Here is a 21,501-nt window from a genome sequence, read left to right on the forward strand (position 1 = left end):
CACTACAAAGAAAGAGATTACAGACCAATATCTCTGATGAACATAGATGCTAAAATCCTCAACAAAATCCCAGCAAATCGGATCCAGTATTACATCAGAAAAATCACACACCATGACCCAGTGAGATTTATTCCGGGTAAGCAAGAATGGTACAACATCCACAAATCAATAAACATGATATATCACATAAACAAATTGAGAGAAAAAAATCATATAGTCACATCAGTTGATGCAGAAAAAGCATTGGACAAAATCCGACATGCTTTCTTGATAAAAAGTCTCAGCAAAGTGGGAATAAAGGGATCATACATACCTCAACATAATAAAAGCCTTATACAACAAACCCACAGCCAACATCATACTCAATGTGCAAAAACTAAAACCATATCCCCTAAGAACAGGAACAAAACAAGGATGCCCACAGCACTATGCTCAATATTTGACAAAGAAAACAAGAGCGTACAATGGAGTCAAGACAGTGTCTACAATAAATGGTGTTGGAAAAATTGGAAGATACATGCAAAAAAAATGAAACTAGACCACCAACTTACACCATACACAAAAATAAACTTAAAATGGATAAAATACTTAAATGTAAGACGGGAAACCATGAAAATCTTAGACGACTCCATAGGCAGCAAAATATCAGACATATGTTGCAGCAATATTTTTAATGATACAGCTCCTAGAGTAATAGAAACTAAGGAGAAAATAAACAAATGGGACTACATCAAAATAAAAAGCTTCTGCACTGCAAAAGAAACCATCAACAGAACAAGAAAGCCCACTGCATGGGAGAACATATTTGCCAATGTTATATCCGTTAAGGGTTTAATCTCCAAAATTTATAGGGAACTCATACATCTTAACAAAAAGAAGTTTAAAAATCTAATAAAAAATGGGAAAAAGACCTAAATAGACACTTTTTGAAAGTGGACATACAGAAGGCCAAGAGACATATGAAAACATGCTCAAAGTCACTAATCATCTGAGCAATGCAAATCAAAACGACAATGAGGCATCACTTCACACCTGTCAGAATGGTGATCATCAACAAATCAACAAACCACAAGTACTGGCGAGGATGTGGAGAAAACTGCTGATGCGAATGTAAACTGGTGCAGCCATTGTAGAAAACAGTATGGGGTTTCCTCAAAAAATAAAAAACTCCCATTTGACTCAGTAATCCCACTTCTAGGAATATATTCCAAGAAAACAGAAACACCAATCAGAAAGGATATATGCACCCCTATGTTCATAGCAGCACAATTTACAATAGCTGAGATTTGGAAACAGCCTAAGTGCCCATCAGCAGATGAGTGGATTAAAAAACGGTGGTACATCTACACAATGGAATACTATACTGCTGTAAAAAAGAAAGAATTCTTACCAATTGCAACAGCATGGATGGACATGGAGAGCATTATGCTAAGTGAAATAAGCCAGTCAGAGAAAGATAAATATCACAGGATCTCATTTGTGGAATATAATGAACAACATAACTGATTTATAAAAATAGATACAGAGACAGAGAAGCATGGAACAGACTGTCAAACTTCAGAGGGAAGGCAGAGGCGGGGAGTGGTTGTAAGAGATCAACCAAAGGACTTGTATGCATGCATATAAGCATAACCAATGGACACAGACACTCTGGGGGTGAGGGAATGTGCTGGGGGTTGGGGGTGGCCCGGGAGTGGTCAGTGGGGTAAAAAGAAGACACATAATTCTATATATAATACTGTATTCAATAATTTTTTAAAAAGTCTCCCTAAGTCCCTTGACACTCTCATTAATTTCTTTGAAGCTTTCATTAAGTCCCTTGAAGCTCTCATGAAGGTCCTTGAGTAACCTTATATTGTTTTGAACTCTGTATCCAGTAGTTTGCTTACATTTCTTTGATTTGTAACATGTTTCTTTGTCTCCACATTTTGGCTGGTTTCCCGTGTTTGTTTTTATGTATTAGGTAGAGCTGCTATGTCTCCTGGAATTGATAGTGTGGCCTTGTGTAGTGTCCTGTAGGGCCCAGTGGCTCAGTCTCCCCAGTCACTCACCTGGGAACTCTAGGTGTGCCCCTGTGTGGGCTGTGTGCATAGTCTTGTTCTAGTTGAGCCTTGATTGCTGTCACTGGGAGGAATTGACCTCCAAGCCAATTGGCTGTGAGGACCAGCTGTGTCTACAATGATAGACCTGCTGTGCAGGAGACACTCCTATGGAGAATGATTGCTTCAGTTGAGCTTTGGTGCTCTGAGTCTGCCTCTTGAGTGTGTCACTTGTGGGTGTGTAGAGTTGTAATGCTATGGTCTGAAGCTGTCCACTGGGTGCACTGGCTCTGGGACCTCCTGGGAGGTGCAGTCAGCCTGCTTGGGGCCATCCAGCAGGAACTACAGAGAGCTCTGCAGATGGCTGCTACTTGTATTGGGCTAGGAAGTGCCCAGGTGAGGCCCAGCTGTGAAGTAAGGCAGCTTGGTGCTAGTGCCAGGTCTTGGGCCTTTTATTGATAGGTGTGGGGCACACCAACTCCAGCTGCTGCTTAAGAGATTTTAGCGAAGTCTGAAGCCTAAGCCCAGACAGGCCATTCACATGGAAAAGCAACTGCAAACAGCTTGGGTGGGGCTGCAAGTTGGATGGGGCAGGGTCTCACAGAATCACCAAGATGGAGCCAACAGTGTGGGCCAGGCTGTTGGAGACTCAGATATAGCTGCCAGTCAGCTCTGTGATGGGGGAGATCCCAGAACAGGAGCAATGAGCCCTGCAAGCACCCCTGTCTGGGAGAAAGCTGCCACTGAGATCCTGCCCTGATGTCAGACAGTCTAGTTTCTCCCCATATGCCCCTGGATCCCCCAAGCTGCCACTAAGTGCTGGAGCTCAGAGGAAGCGAGACCATGTAAGTTCATGCACTGGCCCTTTAAGAGGAACTCCTGGGACTCCAGCAGTCTCTGTGTCACTCAGCCCCAATCCCCACTGGTGTTTACAGCCTGTAGTTATGGGGACTTCTCTTCCCAGCTTTGGACCCCTGGACTGGGGGGCTGGTGTAGGGCTTGGCCCCCTTGCTCCTCATGGTGGGGGGAATGGGGGGGACTCTGCAGGAACTATCTCCTCACAATTAAAAAACATGCAGCACATGGGTGTTGGACCAGCCCGTTCTGTGCCTCTGCCCCTCCTACCAGTCTCGATGTGCTTTCTTCTTTACTTCTCTAGTTGTAGGACTTCCATTCAGCCAGCTTTTAGGTGATTCTCAATGATGGTTGTTCTGTATTTTAGTTGTAATTTTGATGTGGTTGTGGGAAATGGTGAGTACCTTTGTTTACCTACACCGCCATCTTTGTTCTCCAAATCCCCAAATTTTTAAATGCTATCACTTAGTTCACATATCAAAAATTGGGTGGGCCACACAAAATTTCATATTCAGCCTTAAGCAACCAGTTTGCAACCCACACATCATTTTCGTTCATTTGTTCAGCAAATAAAGGATGACTATCAAGACAGCTCAGACACTGATGTAAGCACTAAGAGACTGATAGATACTTCACACTCATAAAAATTCATTTCATCTAAATTTTTTTACTTTGCCTCTTCAGTTAGTTGAAAGCAATGTGCAAATTCTAAAAAAACACAATCATAAATGTTGCATTTTGCAAATAGAATCTATTGAATTAACCTATGAGCTAATAATTTTTAAATTTTTCATTTCCTACCTTTTTGATATAGTTCTGAGTTTTAACACATTATAGTTTTGTATAACCACCCCACAATCAGGATTCAGAACAGTTCCAGCACCCTGCACATTCCCTTGTTCTGCCCTTGATAATCAAACCCTCCCCTCACCCTGGCAACCACTGATCAGTTATGTCCCTATTTTTCCTTTTCCAGAATGTAATATAATCATACAGTATGTATTTTGAGAGTGCTTTTTTTCACATGGCATTCTGCCTTTGAGATTCATCCATGTCGTTATGTCTATCAATAGTTATTCCTTTTCATTGCTAAGCATCATTACACTGGGTGGATGTACACATCTGTTTATCTATTAACCTACTGAAGAACATTTGGGTTGTTCCCAGCTTTGAGCAAGTTTCTATAAGCATTCTTGTCGAAGTTTTTGTGTGAACATGTTTTCATTTCTCTAGAGTAAATACCTTGGAATGAGATTCCTGTTTTATATGATAAACTAGAGGCCCGGTGCACAAATTTGTGCACAGCTGGCAATCGGGCAATCAGAGCTGGCCGGCCTCGGGGGAGGGACTGCGGGAAGTTGGCCAGCAGTGGGAGGTTGGCTATGGGAGCACACTGACCACCAAGGGTAGCTCCTGCATTGAGCATCTGCCCCCTGTTGGTCAGTGGGCATCATAGCTACCGGCTGGTCATCTGGTTGTCTGGTCATAATGGTCACTTAGGCTTTTATACATATAGATGTATGTTTACCTTATAAGAAACTGCCAAACTTGCCTAGAGTGGCTGTATCATTTTGCATTCCCACAAGCAATGTATAAATGTTCTAGTTGCTCCACATCCTCACTAGCACTTGGTATTGTCAGCTTTTTTTTTTTTTTCAATTTCAGCTACTCTAATTAGGTGTGTAGTGGTATTGTTGTGGTTTTGACTTGCATTTCCCCCATAACTAATAATGTTGAATATTTTTATGAACATATATGCCATCCACATATCTATTTTGAAGAACTTGTTCAAATCTTTTGCCCATTTTTTTAATTGGGCTGTTTTCTTATTGTTGAGTTTTGAAAGTCTTAATATATTCTCAGCACAAGTCCTTTGTTGGATAAGTTTTGCAAGTATTTTCTTCCCCAGTACATAGCTTGTCCTTCTATTTTATTGACAGCCTTTTGCAGAACAAAATGTTTTCGGGGTTTTTTTTTTTTTGTTAATCCTCACCAAGGATTTTTTTTTTCATTAATTTTTAGGGAGAATGAAAGGGAGGGAAAGAGAGAGAAAAAAAATCAGTATGAGAGAGACATATCAATTGGTTGCCTCCTGCATGCACCCTTATTAGGGCGGGGATCAAGCCTGCAACTGAGGTACATGCCCTTGACCAGAATCGAACCTGTAACCCTTCAGTCTGAGGGCCAACTCTCTAACCACTGAGCAAACTAGCTAGAACGAAAATGTTTTAATTTTAATAGTCAAATTTATTTTTAAAATTTAATGGATGCCCTAGTTGGTTTGGCTCAGCAGATAGAGCATCAGCCTGTGGACCAAAGGGTCCTGGGTTTGATTCCGGTCAAGGGCACATACCTTGGTTGCAGGATCCTCCCCGACCCAGGCCCTAGTTGGCGCCCATGCAGGAGGCAACCAATTGATGTGTTTCTCTCACATTGATGTTTCTCTTTGTCTTTCCTTCTCTCTTACACTCTCCCTAAAAATCAATGGAGGAAAAAAAAAAAGAAAATCAATGAAAAAATATTCTTGGGTGAGGATTAAAAAAATTAATAATAATAAATAAAATAAAATTTAATGGATTATACTTTTTATATTATCTACAAAATCTTGGTCCAACCCACGGTCATGAAAATTTTCTCACATTCATCTATTAGTTTAAATTTTACAGTTAGTCCATTTTGAGTTAATTTTTGTATAAGGTATGAAATACAGGCTGAGAATTGTTTCTTTGTAAATGAAGATCCAATTCTTCAACACCACATGTTAAAATGACTATCCTTTCTCAAATGAATTGCCTTTGAAGCTTTGCCCAAAAAGCCCACCATTTTTGTAGGCCTGTTTCTGAACTATGTGTTTTGTGCATCAATAGGTTTCTCCTTTTCACCAACATGTGTCTTGATTATTGAAGCTTTACAGTAAATAATAAAATTAGTTAGTGTGAGTCCTCTTTAACGTTTCAAAATTGTTTTGGCTGTTTTGTTCCTTTGCCTTTCCATGTGAATTTTAGAATCAGCTTGTCTATGTTTTAAAAAAAAATTTGCTAGGATTTTGTTAATCTTTACCTGAGGATTTTTCCCCATTGACTTTTAGAGAGAGTGAAAGATAGAGAAAAACATACCAATTGGTTGCCTCCTGTATGAGTCCCCACCAGGGCCAGGGCCAGGGAGGAGCCTGCAACCAAAGTATTTGCCTTTGACTGGAATCGAACCTGGGAACTTTTGGTCCACAGGCCGAGGCTCTATCCATTGAGCCAAACCAGGTAGGGCTCTTCCTGGGATTTTGATTGGAATTAAAGTACATCTATAGTTCAACTGGGGAGAACTGATATGCTATCCCAATCCATGAACACAGTATGTTCTCCATTTACTTAGGTCTTCAATTTTTTTCCGTAAGTATTTTGTAGTATTCAGTATACAGATCCTGCATGTTTTGTTAGATTTGTACATAGATATTTCATGTTTTGAACTACTAATGGTGTTTTTATGAGACATGTGCTGTCTGCCGCACTATAATGGGCAAGCTTGTAGATGGTATTTTTTTTAAAGCTTATGGTTTCCAATTGTTCACTGCTGATATATAGATATATGGATGACTTCTGTATGTTGAACATGTATCTTGCAATCTTACTAAAATCATTCAGACAGTAAAGTTATCTGTGAACAAGGATAATTTTATTTCTTTCTTTCTAATCTGTAGGTCTTTTCTTTCCCTTGTCTATTGCACTGTAGGACTTCTAGGACAATGCTGAAGAGTAAGAATGAAAATAGACATCATTGCCCTAGCTGATTTGGCTCAGTGGATAGAGCGTCAGCCTGCAGACTGCAGGGTCCCAGGTTCGATTCCTGTTGAGGGCACACCCCCAGGTTGCAAGCTCGATCCCCAGTGGGGGGCATGCAGGAGGCAGCCAATCAATGATTCTCTCATCATTGATTTTAGAATCTCTCTTTCCCTCTCCCTTCTTCTCTGCAATCGATAAAAAAATATATATTTTAAAAGAAATAAAATAGACATCATTGTTACCAATCTTTGAGGGAAAGCATTAGCCTGTTGCTAGCTGTAGGCTTTCTGGTGACACTCTTTATCAGGCTAATGAAGTTCCCGTCTATTCCTAGTCTACAAAGTGTATATTTTATTTTTTTTTATTTTTTTTTTTTAAATATATTTTATTGATTTTTTACAGAGAGTAAGAGAGAGAGATAGAGAGTTGGAAACATCAATGAGAGAGAAACATCAATCAGCTGCCTCCTGCACATCTCCCAGACATCATTGTTACCAATCTTTGAGGGAAAGCATTAGCCTGTTGCTAGCTGTAGGCTTTCTGGTGACACTCTTTATCAGGCTAATGAAGTTCCCGTCTATTCCTAGTCTACAAAGTGTATATTTTAAAATCATGAACTAAGTTCCTCGATAAGGCCTTCAAAAAAAAAAGGCCTGTCATTCTGTGAGGCCTATAATACCTTTCTACCAGAGCAAAAGACATCACAAGAAAACTAAAAACCAATAACCTTTATGAACACAGATGTAAAGAACCTCAATACAATATCAGCAAAATATCCCAGCAACACACAAAAAGGATTATATACTGTGACCAACCAGGATATATCCCAGAAATAGAAGATTGGTTTAACATGTGAAAACCTATCAATGTAATAAACCTTATTGATAAAGGAGAAAAACCATAATACCATCTCAATAGATGCAACAACAAAAAAGTATGACAAAATCCAAGACCCTTCATGATAAAAACATTGTTATGGGAAATGTTTATGCCCCTCCACCCCCCGCTAAAATTCATATGTTGAAGCCATAACCACCAATGTGGTGGCAATATGGAGAGGGGGTTGTAGAAGGAATTAGGGTTAAAGATACAAGGATAGGGCCCTCTTCTGTATGTTGAACATGTATCTTGCAATGTAGATGGGATTAGTGTGTGTGTGAGAGAGAGAGAGAGAGAGAGAGAGAGAGAGAGAGGAGATATCTTCTCTTGCCACTTCTATTCAATGTTGTACTGGAAGCTTTAGCCAGTGCAATTGTGTAAGAAAAAGAAATAAAAGGCATTGGAAAGGAAGACGTGCCCTAGCTGGTTTGGCTCAGAGGATAGAGCATGGCCTGCAGAATGAAGGGTCCCAGGTTCGATTCCGATCAAGGGCACATGCCCAGGTTGCAGCTTGATCAATGATTCTCTCTCATCATTGATGTTTCTATCTCTCTCTCCCTCTCTCTTCCTCTCTGAAATCAATAAAAAGATATTTTTAAAAAATTAAAAAATAAAAAGAAAGAAGTAAACTATCTCTGTTCTTAGATGATAGGATTCTGGATGTAAAAAATCTTAATGAATCCACATTAGAAAACCTGTAAAAACTAATAAAAATTTAAGAAATATTGGAGGATACAAGCTCCAAATATCAATTATATTTCTCTACACTAGCAATTAACAATCTGAAAATGAAATTAAGAAAATTTTCAATTTATAATAGTAGCAAAAGGAATAAAACATTTAGGAATGTATTTAATAAAATTATAAGAATTATACACTGAAAAACTACAAAACATAATTGAAATAAATTAAAGACCCAAACCAATTAATTGAAAGACAGCCTATGTTCATAACCTGGAAGGCAATAAATAGTATTAAAATGGCAATACTCTCCAAATTGATTTACAGATTCAATATAATCCCCATCAAAATCCTAGCTACTTTTACTGCAGAAACTGATAAACTAATCTAAAAATTCATATGGAAATTCAAAGGACGGAGACAAGAAATTCAGAAAATATCTTGGAAAGGATCAAAGTTGGAGGGCTACACTTCTCAATTTCAGTTAGTATAGAGCTATGTGATCAACACAGTGTGGTCCTGGCATAAGAACAGATTTATAGACCAATGGAATAGAAATGAGTACAGAAATAAAACCCCACAGTTATGACAAATGATTCCCAAAAAGGGTGCCAGACTATTCAATGTGGAAAAAATAACTGTTCAACAGATAATGCTGGGATGGCTTGATATCCACATGCAAAAGAATGAAGTTGGATCCTACTTCACATCATATACAAAAACTAAGTAAAAAATGAATGTGATCTAATTGAAAAAATTAAAACGATAAAACTCTTAGAAGACCACATAGGTGTAAACCTTCATTACTTTTAATTAGGCAACTGGTGGCTTAGATATGACCTCAGAAGCACCAAGTAATAAAATAAAAAAATTAATAAGCTGAACATCACCAAACCTAAAAATTTTTTTAAAAATATATTTTATTGATTTTTTACAGAGAGGAAGGGAGAGGAATAGAGTTAGAAACATCGAGAAACATCAATCAGCTGCCTCCTGCACGCCCCCTACTGGGGATGTGCCCGCAACCAAGGTACATGCCCTTGACTGGAATCGAATCTGGGACCCTTGAGTCCACAGGCCGATGCTCTATCCACTGAGCCAAACCAGTTAGGGCAAACCTAAAAATTTTTATGGTTCAGAGGACACCAGCAAGAATGTGGAAAGACAACCCACAGAATGGGAGAAAATGTTAGCAAATCATATATCTGATAAGACACTTGTATTGAGAATATGTAAAGAACTCTTACTACTCAACAAGAAAAAGACAAAACAATTAAAAAATGGGCAAGGAATCTGAATCAACAGTTTCTCCAAAGATATACAAATGGCTAATAAGCCCATGAAAAGATACTCAACATCAGTTTTTAGGAAAATGCACATGAAAACCACAGATACTACTTCACATCCTAGGGTGCTATAATAAAAAAGATGGACAAAAACAGTGTTGGTGTGGAAGTAGAGAAATTACAGCACTTACATGTGGTCAATGGTAAAGCCCCTCTGGAAAACAGGAGTTCCTCATAACTTGAAGTGTAGAACTGACATGTGACAGAGTAATGCCACTCCAAGGAAGCTATCCAAAAGAACTGAAAACATGTCAGCATAAAAAGTTACACATGAATGTTCAAAGCAACAATACTTATAATAGTAAAAAAATAGAGCCAAACCAAATGCCCATCAAGTAATGAATACATAAATAAATGTGAAAATATCCATATAATGGAATAGTATTCAGCCATACAAATGAAATTGTGGTTTGTGCTATACCATCAGTGAAACTTTAAAACATGCTAAGTGAAAGAAGCCAAACTCAAAAGCCACTTGTGTAATCCCCTTTTATCATGAAATGTCCAGAATATGCAAATCCAGAGAGACTGAAAGTAAATTAGTGGTTGCCAAGGGCTGGAGTGGGGAAAGGGGAGTGACTGCTGATGTGTATGGGATTTCTTTTTTGGTGTTATAAAATGTTCTCGAATTAAACAGTGCTGATGGTTGCACAACTCTGTAAAAAAAACTAAAAGCCACTGAATTGCAGACTTTTAAAAAGTTGAATTTTATGGTATGTGAACTATATTTTAATAAAGATGTTATATTTTTAAAGTTCAACATGATTGTCTAATCACTGTGCTATATACCTGAAACTAATACAAAATACTGAATGTAAACTGTAATTGAAATATAAAACTAAAAAACAAAAACAAACATCCCCGTTGCCCCCAAAAAGATGTTAATGGTGAAGATGAGCTATTACTTTCATCACATTCAACTTACGCAGTTGGGTTTCCCCCAAGTCAAACTGTCAATTTAAAAAAAATCACCACACAGCTGCCAATCTATGGCTGGTTGGCTTAGGTCAGTACGCTAGAATATGCTAAGGAGTGAAAGGTTCTGTGTGAAACATACCAATTGTAAAAATGGTTAAGTATATCAGTACAAATTTATCATCCTACTAGAAAATATGTTTTATTAATTATGGACAAGTGGCATCAAATCTATGTATAGAATTCATTTTATACCTTAAGAAGTAATAGCAATTCCCAGGAAATAGGTTAAGGGTGAATAACTATCCCTTTTCACTCACTCAATTTCTTTGAACCTTGGTTTTCTCAACTGGAAAATACAGAAAATAATACCTCATAACGTTGCAGCCTCTACAATCCTGAGAGTCCCTGAGAGTTGAATATCTCCGAGTGAATTCATTCTGCAGTGAGCCAGTGAAGGGAGAATGAACTATATAAGTGCCTAAATCAGTGAACTGTATCACTTAATATTTATGACTAGTAACTGTGGTGATAACAAGCTGAAGTTAAATTTACTACATGGAATTTAATGTCATTAGTATTAAATTATCTCTTCCCCAGTCCCCATCTAGATGAACAGAAATAACAAAACCTCAATGTAATGGAGTAATTTGGGGGAAAGGGTGTTCATTAAAGCAGAAAGTCCATTATATAATCCTATCTAATAATAGACAAATAGGGTAATTAACTGTACCTCCGATACACTTCCCATGGGCTAGTCAGTGTGATATGCAAATTAACTGCCAACAAGATGGCGGCTAATTTGCATACTGAAGGCGAGAGGCAGGGCTTGAGGCTGCCCGTGACCCGCGGAACCCGGATCTGTGACCCTGCCAGGTGGGGGGCAGCGCTTGAGGCTGTCCGTGTCCCAGGACCCGGATCCATGTCCTGGCAAGCTGGGGGCACCGTGGGAGGCTGTCCGCGTCCCGGGACCCAGATCCGTGACCCTGCCAGGCGGGGGGCAGTGCTTGAGGCTGGCCGCGGTCCCGGGACCCAGATCTGTGACCCTGCCGGGCGGGGGGCACCATGGGAGGCTGTCCGCGTCCTGGGACCCAGATCCGTGACCCTGCCAGGTGGGGGGCAGCGCTTGAGGCTGTCCGTGTCCCAGGACCCGGATCCATGTCCTGGTAGGCTGGGGGCACCGCGGGAGGCTGTCCGCGTCCCGGGACCCAGATCCGTGACCCTGCCAGGCGGGGGGCTGTGCTTGAGGTTGTCCATGGTCCTGGGACCGGATCCGTGACCCTGCCCACCGGGGTGGCAGCTTGCACAGGGGCGGATCTGCGGGGGTTGGCCAGGGCAGGATGCCTGGCTTCCGCCCAGCCCCAGTCACTCTAAGCAGGTGAGCAGGGCAGAGAGCCTCTGGACAGGGGAGGCAGGCCAGTGGAGGGTGGCCTGTACTCCCCACATGGCTGTGGTGGCAGCTGTGCACTTGCCAAGCTGAGCCTGCAGGCTGAGCTGAAGTAGCGCCTGCAGGCCATCAGCGCCCAGGAGTGGCTGTGCAAGTCCCGCCTCCTGGCCCAGAAGGTGCAGGATCGCAGGGACAGCCACCGTGGCGGGCCAGACTGACGTCCTCCTGATTGCACCACGGGGGTTTGTGGATCTGCAAAGCCAGAGGCCTCAGGTGTTCACATCCCCCCCTGTCGTGCGAACATCCCCCAGCACACTGTCAGCCTTCCGTGCACAAGTTCCCCCCGCCTCTCCACCGCACTTCCATCAACCCCAGCATGCCTAACACCCCCACAGGATGTGCACACATCCCCTCTGATGCGCTCACGTCCTTTGGAGAGTGTCTGGGTGTTCTGGGTGCTGAGGGTGGGCGCCTGTGAGAAGACAGTGAGAGGGCGGAGTGGTGACACCCTGTTCCCGCAGGAGGCCAGTGCAGCTACGAGATCACCTCTGGGGGGTTAATGCAGGTGCTGAGGTGGAGCAGGTGCAGATAGACACACCTGGTGGGCACAGGCGGCCCTCGCTGAGGTGCCTTCGGTCAGCATTCAAGATCAAGAACCCAGAGGCGGAGAGGAATTCCGTCCTCTCAGTGAAACAGTGGGATAGTCGGGGCGACTGTAGAGGAGGAATGTGCACTTTGGGTGCCAGCACCCATGAGCGAAGGCTGTCCTGACTAAGCCTCGTTTGCTTGGGGCCTAGAGCACTCCTGCCGGGCAGCGGGTGACAGGACGTGCTTTTCCGAATTAATGAGAGAAAAACATTGATTCTCCCGCTGCCCACGAAGGTGGAAAGTGAAGTGGGGAGACATGTGGGGAGTGAGCGAGGTTCCCTGTCTGGGGGTTCCAAATCTGCTGTTGGTTTCTTTCACCACTGACTAGATATACAGGGTGTCCCCCCAAAATGTATACACACTTTGAATACCTACTAATTCCAATGGTTTTAAGCATAAGAAAGAAACAACAATGGAGCTGTTATCTGTTAAAAGTGTGGGCACAAACAGGTAGTTGGACATTCCCTGAGGGGCCTCAGATTGGAGAGGGTGAAGGCCAGACTGAGGGGCCCCTTTCCCCTCCTACCCCAGTGCATGAATTTCGTACACCAGGCTACTAGTCTATATATATAAAAAGCCAGTGACCGTAATGACCGGTTGCTATGACGCCCACTGTGGCCAGTGAACTGGCCTATCAGGGGGCTGGCCAACCTCCCACCACCCCTCCCCCTAGCTGGCCTGATCGGACTCTCCCACCCCATCAAGGGCGGGGCTGGTTGGCCAAGGGCCCCCCCGCTTTTCCCCCTGGCCAGCCCTGCCCCTGATTGGCCCGCCCCACCACAATAGGCTGGCAGCCCCTCCCCCCAGCTGGCCCCGCCCCTGATGGGCCCCCATCACCCAAATCAGCCCACAGCCCCTCCCCCTGGCCAGCCCCACCCCTGAGCACTCCCCACCCTGATCAGGGGTGGAACCGGCCAGCCAACCACCCATAGCCCCTCCCCCAGGCCTCTGGCCCCTGATTGGCAACCCCCACACCGTTTGGGGGTGGGGCCGGATGGCCCACTGCCCATAGCCCCTCCCCATAGCTTGCCCCACCCTCAATTGGCCTCCTAACCCCAATCAGGGGGAGGGAGCCCATTGGCCAATTGCCCAAGGCCCCTCCTCCCAGCCGGCCTGGCCCTGATCGGGACCCGATCAGGGTGGGCTAGCTGGCCAACCCCCCGCCATTGTCTCCTCCCAATAGGCCCAGCTCTGATCCACCCCAATGGGGGCCAGGCCAGCTGGACCCCACTCTTGCATGAATTCATGCACTGGACCTCTAGTAAAGGTTTTCCGAATGTGTATGCTAAAAAATTGAAAAGTTAGTCTACCTGTTTTTACTTATGTAGACATGTTTGTGTAATTATGTATGTATGAAAAGTTTAAACTCACAGGTAAGTTTTCTATATGTATTACTGTAATTTTAAATTTATACTGATTAGGCCTAGTAAATGAGTGCATTCACCAGTCACCGAGAGTAAACAAATGCACACTGCAGGGGCGTGGCTTAATGCGTGTTAAAACTGCTGTGGAGCCACACCACAGACAACAGAACTAATTAAGGCTCCTTAAGGGGTGATCATGTGCTAACACTCCCTGAGCATTGTTTATGAGCAGTGACTCTCAGATTTGAATATGTAGACTAGTTGTAGATATGCAATATTTATTTATGTTGGAGAAATTACTACAATGTTTTTTCCAACATATGGCCTATTCGCTAAAATTTTTTTAAAGTAACAGCGAATAACGAAAAAAAATAAGCTGCTAATTTAATTATAAGTAAATCTTGGTTAAAAATGTATTAAAATTAACAGGGAGTTAATTTTCAGATGACATATGTACCAGAAATTTTGTCCATTAAAATCTGAAGTCCGGCCCTAGCCAGTTTGGCTCAGTGGATAGAACATTGACCTGCGGACCAAAGGGTACCCGGTTTCATTCCCGTCAAGGGCAAGTACCTTGGTTGCAGGCTCCTCCCCTGATCAGGGTGCATGCAGAAGGCAACCAATCGATGTGTTTCTTTCACATCAATGTTTCTCTCTGTTGTTTCACGCCCCCTAAAAATCAAAGGAAAAATATCCTCAGATGAGGGTTAACAAAAAAAATCTATATGTAAAAGCTTAAGCGACCAAACAACTGGTCACTATGATGTGCACTGACCACCAGGGGGCAGATGCTTAATGCAGGAGATGCTCCCTGGTGGTCAGTGTGCTTCAACAGTGGGAGAGCTGTTCAGCTGACGGGTACCAGATGCCGGGCTCACGGCTGGCAAGTGCAGCTGCGGCGGTGTGAGCCTCTCCCGCCTCCGCGGCAGTGCTGAGCAGGTAGCAGCAGTGGGGTCAAGATGAGCAGGAGTGGCATGGCACCCAGCCAGGGCTTGGGGTCCTCCCCAGCCGCCTGCCACTTCAGGGATCGGGCAGAAACCGACAGTCCGACATCCCCCGAGGGGTCCCGGATTGCAAGAGGGCGCAGGCCAGGTTGAGGGACCTCACTGGTGCATGAATCCGTGCACCGGGCCTCTAGTAAATAAATAAAATCCAAAGTCCGTTAAATTGAGTTCCGCAAAATTAAGGGTTTACTGTACTTTCAAACCTGAAATCTGAACATTTAAATTCCACTGAAAGAATAGCCCTTGATTTTCTAATTTTTTTGGTACCTATAAAGATTTACAAATGGGGGAGGGAAGAAAAAGGGACTGTCATTAAGAACAAAGTTTTGCATAAACTGTATTGGTTTATTTACAATTGTAATTTATAAACATTAACACAAACATCTTTACATTAATATTATGTAAAAAGTTCTATAACCGAAATGGGGTGGGGGATGAGACTTCAGGACATTTCTAAAGGAGGTGCCAAGAAAAGAAAAAAATGCAACATAACAGTTGTGGAGAGAGTTATAAATATCAATTATTGCACCAGGAGCAATTTCATGCAAATGTCTTCAACCACTCAAGTAAACTTTTTATTTAAATATGAGAATAAAATATCAAAATACCATGACCTATGCTGCCTTTTATTCACTTGATTTCCATGAAGTAAATTAAAATTACCATCTGCAAACCGGATATGTCTAAATATCTCTCCTATCAACCCCTTAGAGATAATCCATTACACTTTAAAACATGAAGATTATAAGGATTTGCTACTTCCCAAACAGATTTTACAAGAAGTCATTCCACATCCTCAAATGTGTTCTTGGATTTCTCTTACCTAACATGTCTAATATGAACCTCTCAATAAATTAAGTTGAGGAAGCTGCGAAATAAAGCAGATCACTTTACAGTTTTGTCATATTAAGAGAATAAAAATAGTTTCAAACCACTGGAATTTTAATAAGACAAGACAAAAACCAAAGAAGAGAAATTTCAGAAAGTGATGATAAAAACAACTATAGTTTATACAGCTCTCTGATTATTTGGCTTTTATTTAAGTGGATATTTGTGGTCACAGACCATAATCTCACTGAGGATAAATCAGTGTGTGCTCAACACCTGTCTTAAATACCCTAAATCAAATATTGCATTTGTAATAAAGACCAATGACATTTTTACAGATACAATTCTGTCCTCAAAATGTTAACTGTAATCTTAACATGCCTACCTACTTATATATATTGCTTTTAACTGCTCCATTGAAACCGTTAGGATGATGTTTAGTATCTGAAGCACTCGTGTTCAAATTATTAGCTAATGGTGCAAAGATGTTTGGAAACTGATGTTTCAACATTTCATTACCTGGACTGAATTTCTGAGTTGGCTGGAATCTTTATCCATTTCATTAAAAAGATAACACTCTTTTTAAGATCAGAAACGGCAAGCTAATTATTAAGATATGTAATATTTTTAGTTACTGATATTGCTCAGTGGGTAAAAACAAATGTAGCAATTAACAGGCTCTCTTCAACTAATTCTATCTCTAGTTTTCAGTGAAGACATTGCAAATATATATATATGTGTATGGTTGTTTTTAAATCTGAAAGTGATGCATGTTCCCTTAAAACAGCTCTTCAAAACAGAACTGCATTCTGCTCCCTTACTTCATAAGGGCACAGGGTTAGTTACTTCAAAGTCACTTAATAACTGACTTTTATAATGAATCATTTTACAAAGCCAAAAATGCAAAAGAAAAAAATTTAAAAATTAACTGTCCAGAGATTAATTATAATAATTGAAACTTTTAAGACTGCTATTCAAATATCCCCATGAGCAAATGAAAGGTCTCCAGTTAGTATTCAGTCAGGAAAATGTCCATGTTTCTCTTGGTTGCCTTAATTTCTTTTGAAATACTTTTCTTTTATATTAACTTTCCAAAGCATCCAACACTTTCATGATCTGTTGTTTTATGGCTTTGGTAGCATCTCCTGCATTTGGAATCAAATACCTGTGGGGGGAAAATATATACATATTAATACGGCACTTTTCTTTAGAACTCTGCTTAGATGTCACCTCCAGTGGGAAGCTTTCTCTGACTTACAAAGCCAGCAGAAATGTCCTCCTATGTACTCCCCAGAACTTATATATTAACATATACTCAACATATACTCAAAAGCATATTTGAAAGAAAATCTAAATGCAAAAGCAAGGTCATTTTTCATAGTGTACAGCAAGGTGGAATGAACTGCAGATCAGGAGTTAGAAGGTAGGTGTGAAGATGTGAAAGTCATTTAATCCCTCTCGGCTTCACATTGTTATTTATAAGATTAAATATGGTTTAGCATCAAGATCAGTGTGGTATATGGCCCTGTGCTAGTCCATGAAGTCTTTGTCACTGGTTCATAATGAGACAAGGAGCAGCTTATACTAGATTGCAAATTAACTACACCATTCAGTACACTGCTTAGTTCACTGACATTTAAAAAAAATAAGAATTTGATGAAAGAAAATAAAAGCATTGACTTATATTCTGAAAAAACTTCTTATTTGATTGCAAACCAGCATTTAGTGCAACACTGGTACAGGTTATTCTTAAAGACCCTTCTGTCAAAAAGTTTAATTAGTTATGGTACTTACTAAAATCATGTGCTGACGGCTAAAACACAGATGACTAAGAATTTGGAAGAAAAAGACAGCAAAGAATATTAATGAAAGTGATTCAAGTATCCTATTCCACCACCTCTTCCCCTAAACAGAGAAACAAACCATGTTTAATAATGAACTAATTCAATAATTTAGACAATATCATCCCAAGAAAATCTTACCTTTCAATTGCCAAGATTTCTATTCCCGAAGCACTGCTGTTTCCATACTTGAAGGTAATTAGGTCAGGGTGTTTCTTTTTGGATGTAATTTTAACCACAGAATTTAGTGCTTGTCGAGACTGTATATAAGCCAATCCTTTCCGTGAAAGAATCTCCCTTAAACAGTACATATGTGTTGCAGTAACCAACAGATGACTTGAGAGAAAAAGCATTAAAAAACAAAAGAATGTTTTTAAAATGTCATTTAAAATAGTTATTACTTCAATAGCCCCAATTACAAAAAATGTTCAACTCCAAATGAAATTACTTTTGAGTTAAAAATACAAAGGTTCATTATAAACAAACTTGAGGCCCAGTGCACAAATTCGTGCACCTGTGGGGTCCCTCGGCCTGGCCTGTAGGATTGAGCTGAAACCGGCTCTCCTACATCCCTCGAGGGATCCCGGACTGCGAGAGGGTGCAGGCCAGGCCAAGGTGCACGATCGGGTTCGGGGAGGGACGTGGGAGGTTGGCCAGCTGGGGATGGACTGTGGGAGGGCCCCAGGGCGTATCTGGCCTGTCTCGCTTGGTCCCGACCAGCCAGACTCCAGCAGCAAGCTAACCTACGAGTCAGAGCATCTGCCCCCTGGTGGTCAGTGCACATCATAGGGACTGGTTGACCGGTCGACTGTCTGCTTCCTGGTGGTCAGTGCACATCATAGCAACTGGTTGACTGTCTGCCCCCTGGTGGTCAGTGAAGGACATATCGAGCGGCTGAGCAGCCTTAGCATCCATTAGCATATTATGCTTTGATTGGTTGAATGGACGACCAGACACTTAGCATTGAATGGACGACCAGACACTTAGCATATTAGGCTTTTATTATATAGGACTAGAGGCCCGATGCACAAAATTTGTGCAAGGGGCCTTGGCCCTCGCAGCTCCGGCTTTAGCCGGAAGGTCATCCAGAAGGTTGTTCAGCTGTCCGGTCTAATTAGCATATTATGTTTTTATTATAGATAAGCTACCTAATAAAAGCTTTTAGTTTTCCCTTATGTTTTATTAACAGATAAACCTAACACTGTCTAAGAACAAAGGTATAATCTATATAATAAAAGCCTAAATAACCGTTATGGCAGAATGACCAGAATGATCAGCCACTATAAAGCACACTGACCATCAGGGGGCAGACGCTCAATGCTGTAGCTGCCCCCTGGTAGTCAGTTCGCTCAGCCAGAAGCCTGGCTCATGGCTGGTGAGAGCAGCAGAGGTGGTGGGAGCCTCTCCCACCTCCACGGCAGTGCTAAGGAGCAGTGAGTCGAGCAAGAAGCAGCGAGCAGGCAGGCAGTAAGGAACGAGGGGTCCCGAACTGGGTGCAGGCCGGGCTAAGGGACCCCCCCCTGCCAGTGCACGAGTTTCGTGCACCAGGCCTCTAGTCTATATATATAAAAGCCTAAGTGACTGAATGACCTAACGACCGGTCGCTATGACACACACTGACCACGAGGGGGCAGACACTCAATGCAGGAGCTGCTCCCTGATGGTCAGTGTGCTCCCACAGCCAACCTCCCATGGCTAGCCAACCTCCTGCGGTCCCTCCCCCCGGCCAGCTGGCCCCGATTGCCCTAATCAGGACTGGGCAAGACGGTCCTGATGGTTGGCCAGGCCAAGGGACCCCACCCGTGCATGAATTCGTGCACTGGGCCTCTAGTATTTTATAAAAAGTACAATACAATTAAAGTAATAGATTTAAAATAACAGATTTATAGAATCTATTCTATATGGTATGTAAAATATACTACCCTCCATACTTTTAACAGTATTGTCTATATTCACAAAGTATTCTCATTCAACATATCATAGCATATGCCTAATAGCAAAGACCACTAAGCAATAGTTGGGCTGCCTTACATATTTTATAATATTCTGTAACTGTACCCTAAAGACAAAATGTGCACAGAATTATTAACACCACCCACCCTGTGTATCAGCTTTAATACAGTGATAATACTCATACACTTTTAGGTAATACAATAAGAAAAATACCAGAAAAGTCTAGAATGTGAGATATTCAGCTGAACAATAGACCTAGACTCACAGGATTCATTAATCATGAAGAAACGGGTGTGGGGTGTAGAACTTTGGATGAGACTAAATAGATATAACAGGCAAATACAGTGTGTGAACCCTGACTGGATCCTGGATCAGGAAGTACAAACAAAGACTATAAAAGATACTTTGGGGACACTGAAAAATTTAAGTATATGGACTGAATGTTGAATCATGTTAATTTTTACGATTTTAAAAGGTGATAATACTATTTGAGTTATGAGATTTCTTGGGAGATTTATGCTGAAGTGTTTAGGGTTAAGTGTTATATTTAAGCTGCTTCTGAATGGCTTGATAAAAGGGAAATTCATGTGTATATGTGTATGTATATACACACTCAAATAGAGATGGGAGAGTGTGAAAAGAAGTTAGCTGGTGAATCTAAGAGAGGTTTATAAAGGTATTCAATGTACTGTTTCTTTAACATTTCTTGTTTAAATTTTTCAAAATAAAAAATTACATTAAAAATCTTTCTAAAACTCGAGACACATATTAACAGAGGGAAATTATACCTTATTGTATTTGGATAAATAAAATTTCTTTTGTAGTTTGGTTTTATATTATTAACTTCTCTAAATTCAATTGTACTTCTGAAGAAGACATTTTTTACAAGTACCTAGGAAACATGTGTCCATTTTCTTTCACTTCTTTACAAGGAAAATGATGCTTGATGTCTGGCTTGTTTATCCAAGTCTGAATGTTTACAACCTCTTTTCTATCATCATCTGACATGGAAGAACTGTCAATTTCATCTATAAAGAATTTAAAGTATTAAAAGTGGGCATTACCAATTTCAAAAATGATACATTTCTTAACAGCTTGAAAAACAATTTCAGTAGTACTTTGAAAAAAACACACTAGTCAATTCTTTTATTTTTATTTATTTCAGAGAAGAGGAGGGAGAGATAGAAACATCAATGATGAAAGAGGATCATTGATCGGCTGCCTCCTGCATGCCCCCTACTAGGGATTGAGCCCACAACCTGGGCATGTGCCCTTGGTCAGAATCAAACCCAGGACCCTTCAGTCCGCAGGCCAATGCCTATCCACTGTGCCAAACCAGCTAGGACTTAATTCTAATGCTGCTACTATATTTCCTTATGCCACAAATACTAATACAAAAATAATGTTATGAAAAATTGCTCTATATGATAAGAAAAAGTCAGGTGAAAATACTGAGATTAAACTATCTAAGAAATTTAAACATTTTTATTTAGATAGCATAACTATGAAATCTGACTAGTCTGTAGAGAGATGGCTGAATTTTCCAACAATGAACACCTATTTTGAGGGCAAATACAGCAGAGTTCTTTTTCTCTTGCTGGTTCCAGATTTTAAGGAAAACAAAAACAACAAATCCAACCTGGGATAGATAAGTAAAAATCTATATTATTTTCATGAGAGAAATAGAAAACAACCTAATTATTTTGTTCTTCTCATTTAAGAAAAAGAAATTATGGTCCCTGGGATTAATAATTATAAATGTTCTTCCCTTTGCTTTTTAATAAATATTTCAAAATATCTATATCTCTAAAAGCCTAATCGACCATTTGACCAGTAGCTATGACATGCACTGACCACCAGGGGGCAGATGCTCAATGCACAGGCATGGAAACATGAAATAGGCTGATGAATCTCAGAAGGAAGTGGGGAGGGGAGAGAGCGTGATGAGGTTAACCAAAGATCTTATATGCATGCTAGAGGTCCTG

The 21,501-nt window shown here is 41.2% G+C and overlaps 1 protein-coding gene across 9 annotated transcripts in view; it reads right to left on the bottom strand.

Moving 5' to 3' along the window:
- Positions 1–15,218: 15,218 nt before the first annotated feature.
- The window catches only part of TBC1D23 (TBC1 domain family member 23), a 48,241-nt gene continuing 41,958 nt past the window's right edge, over positions 15,219–21,501 (bottom strand). For 6 of the 9 annotated variants that reach the window (XM_023758858.1, XM_023758857.1, XM_023758856.1 and 3 more), the window contains 4 exons: positions 20,409–20,544; positions 17,705–17,899; positions 17,517–17,550; positions 15,219–16,887 (listed from right to left, as the gene is read on the bottom strand). In XM_023758858.1, coding sequence (XP_023614626.1) covers positions 16,801–16,887; positions 17,517–17,550; positions 17,705–17,899; positions 20,409–20,544 — 452 coding nt within the window. In that variant the 3' untranslated portion in view covers positions 15,219–16,800. The remainder of the gene's footprint in view (positions 16,888–17,516; positions 17,551–17,704; positions 17,900–20,408; positions 20,545–21,501) is intronic. The other 3 variants (XM_006094683.2, XM_014460792.2, XM_023758855.1) reach the window with 1 other exon arrangement.

Source organism: Myotis lucifugus, unplaced genomic scaffold, assembly GCF_000147115.1.
Source record: "Myotis lucifugus unplaced genomic scaffold, Myoluc2.0 scaffold_140, whole genome shotgun sequence".
Lineage (NCBI taxonomy): Eukaryota > Metazoa > Chordata > Mammalia > Chiroptera > Vespertilionidae > Myotis > Myotis lucifugus.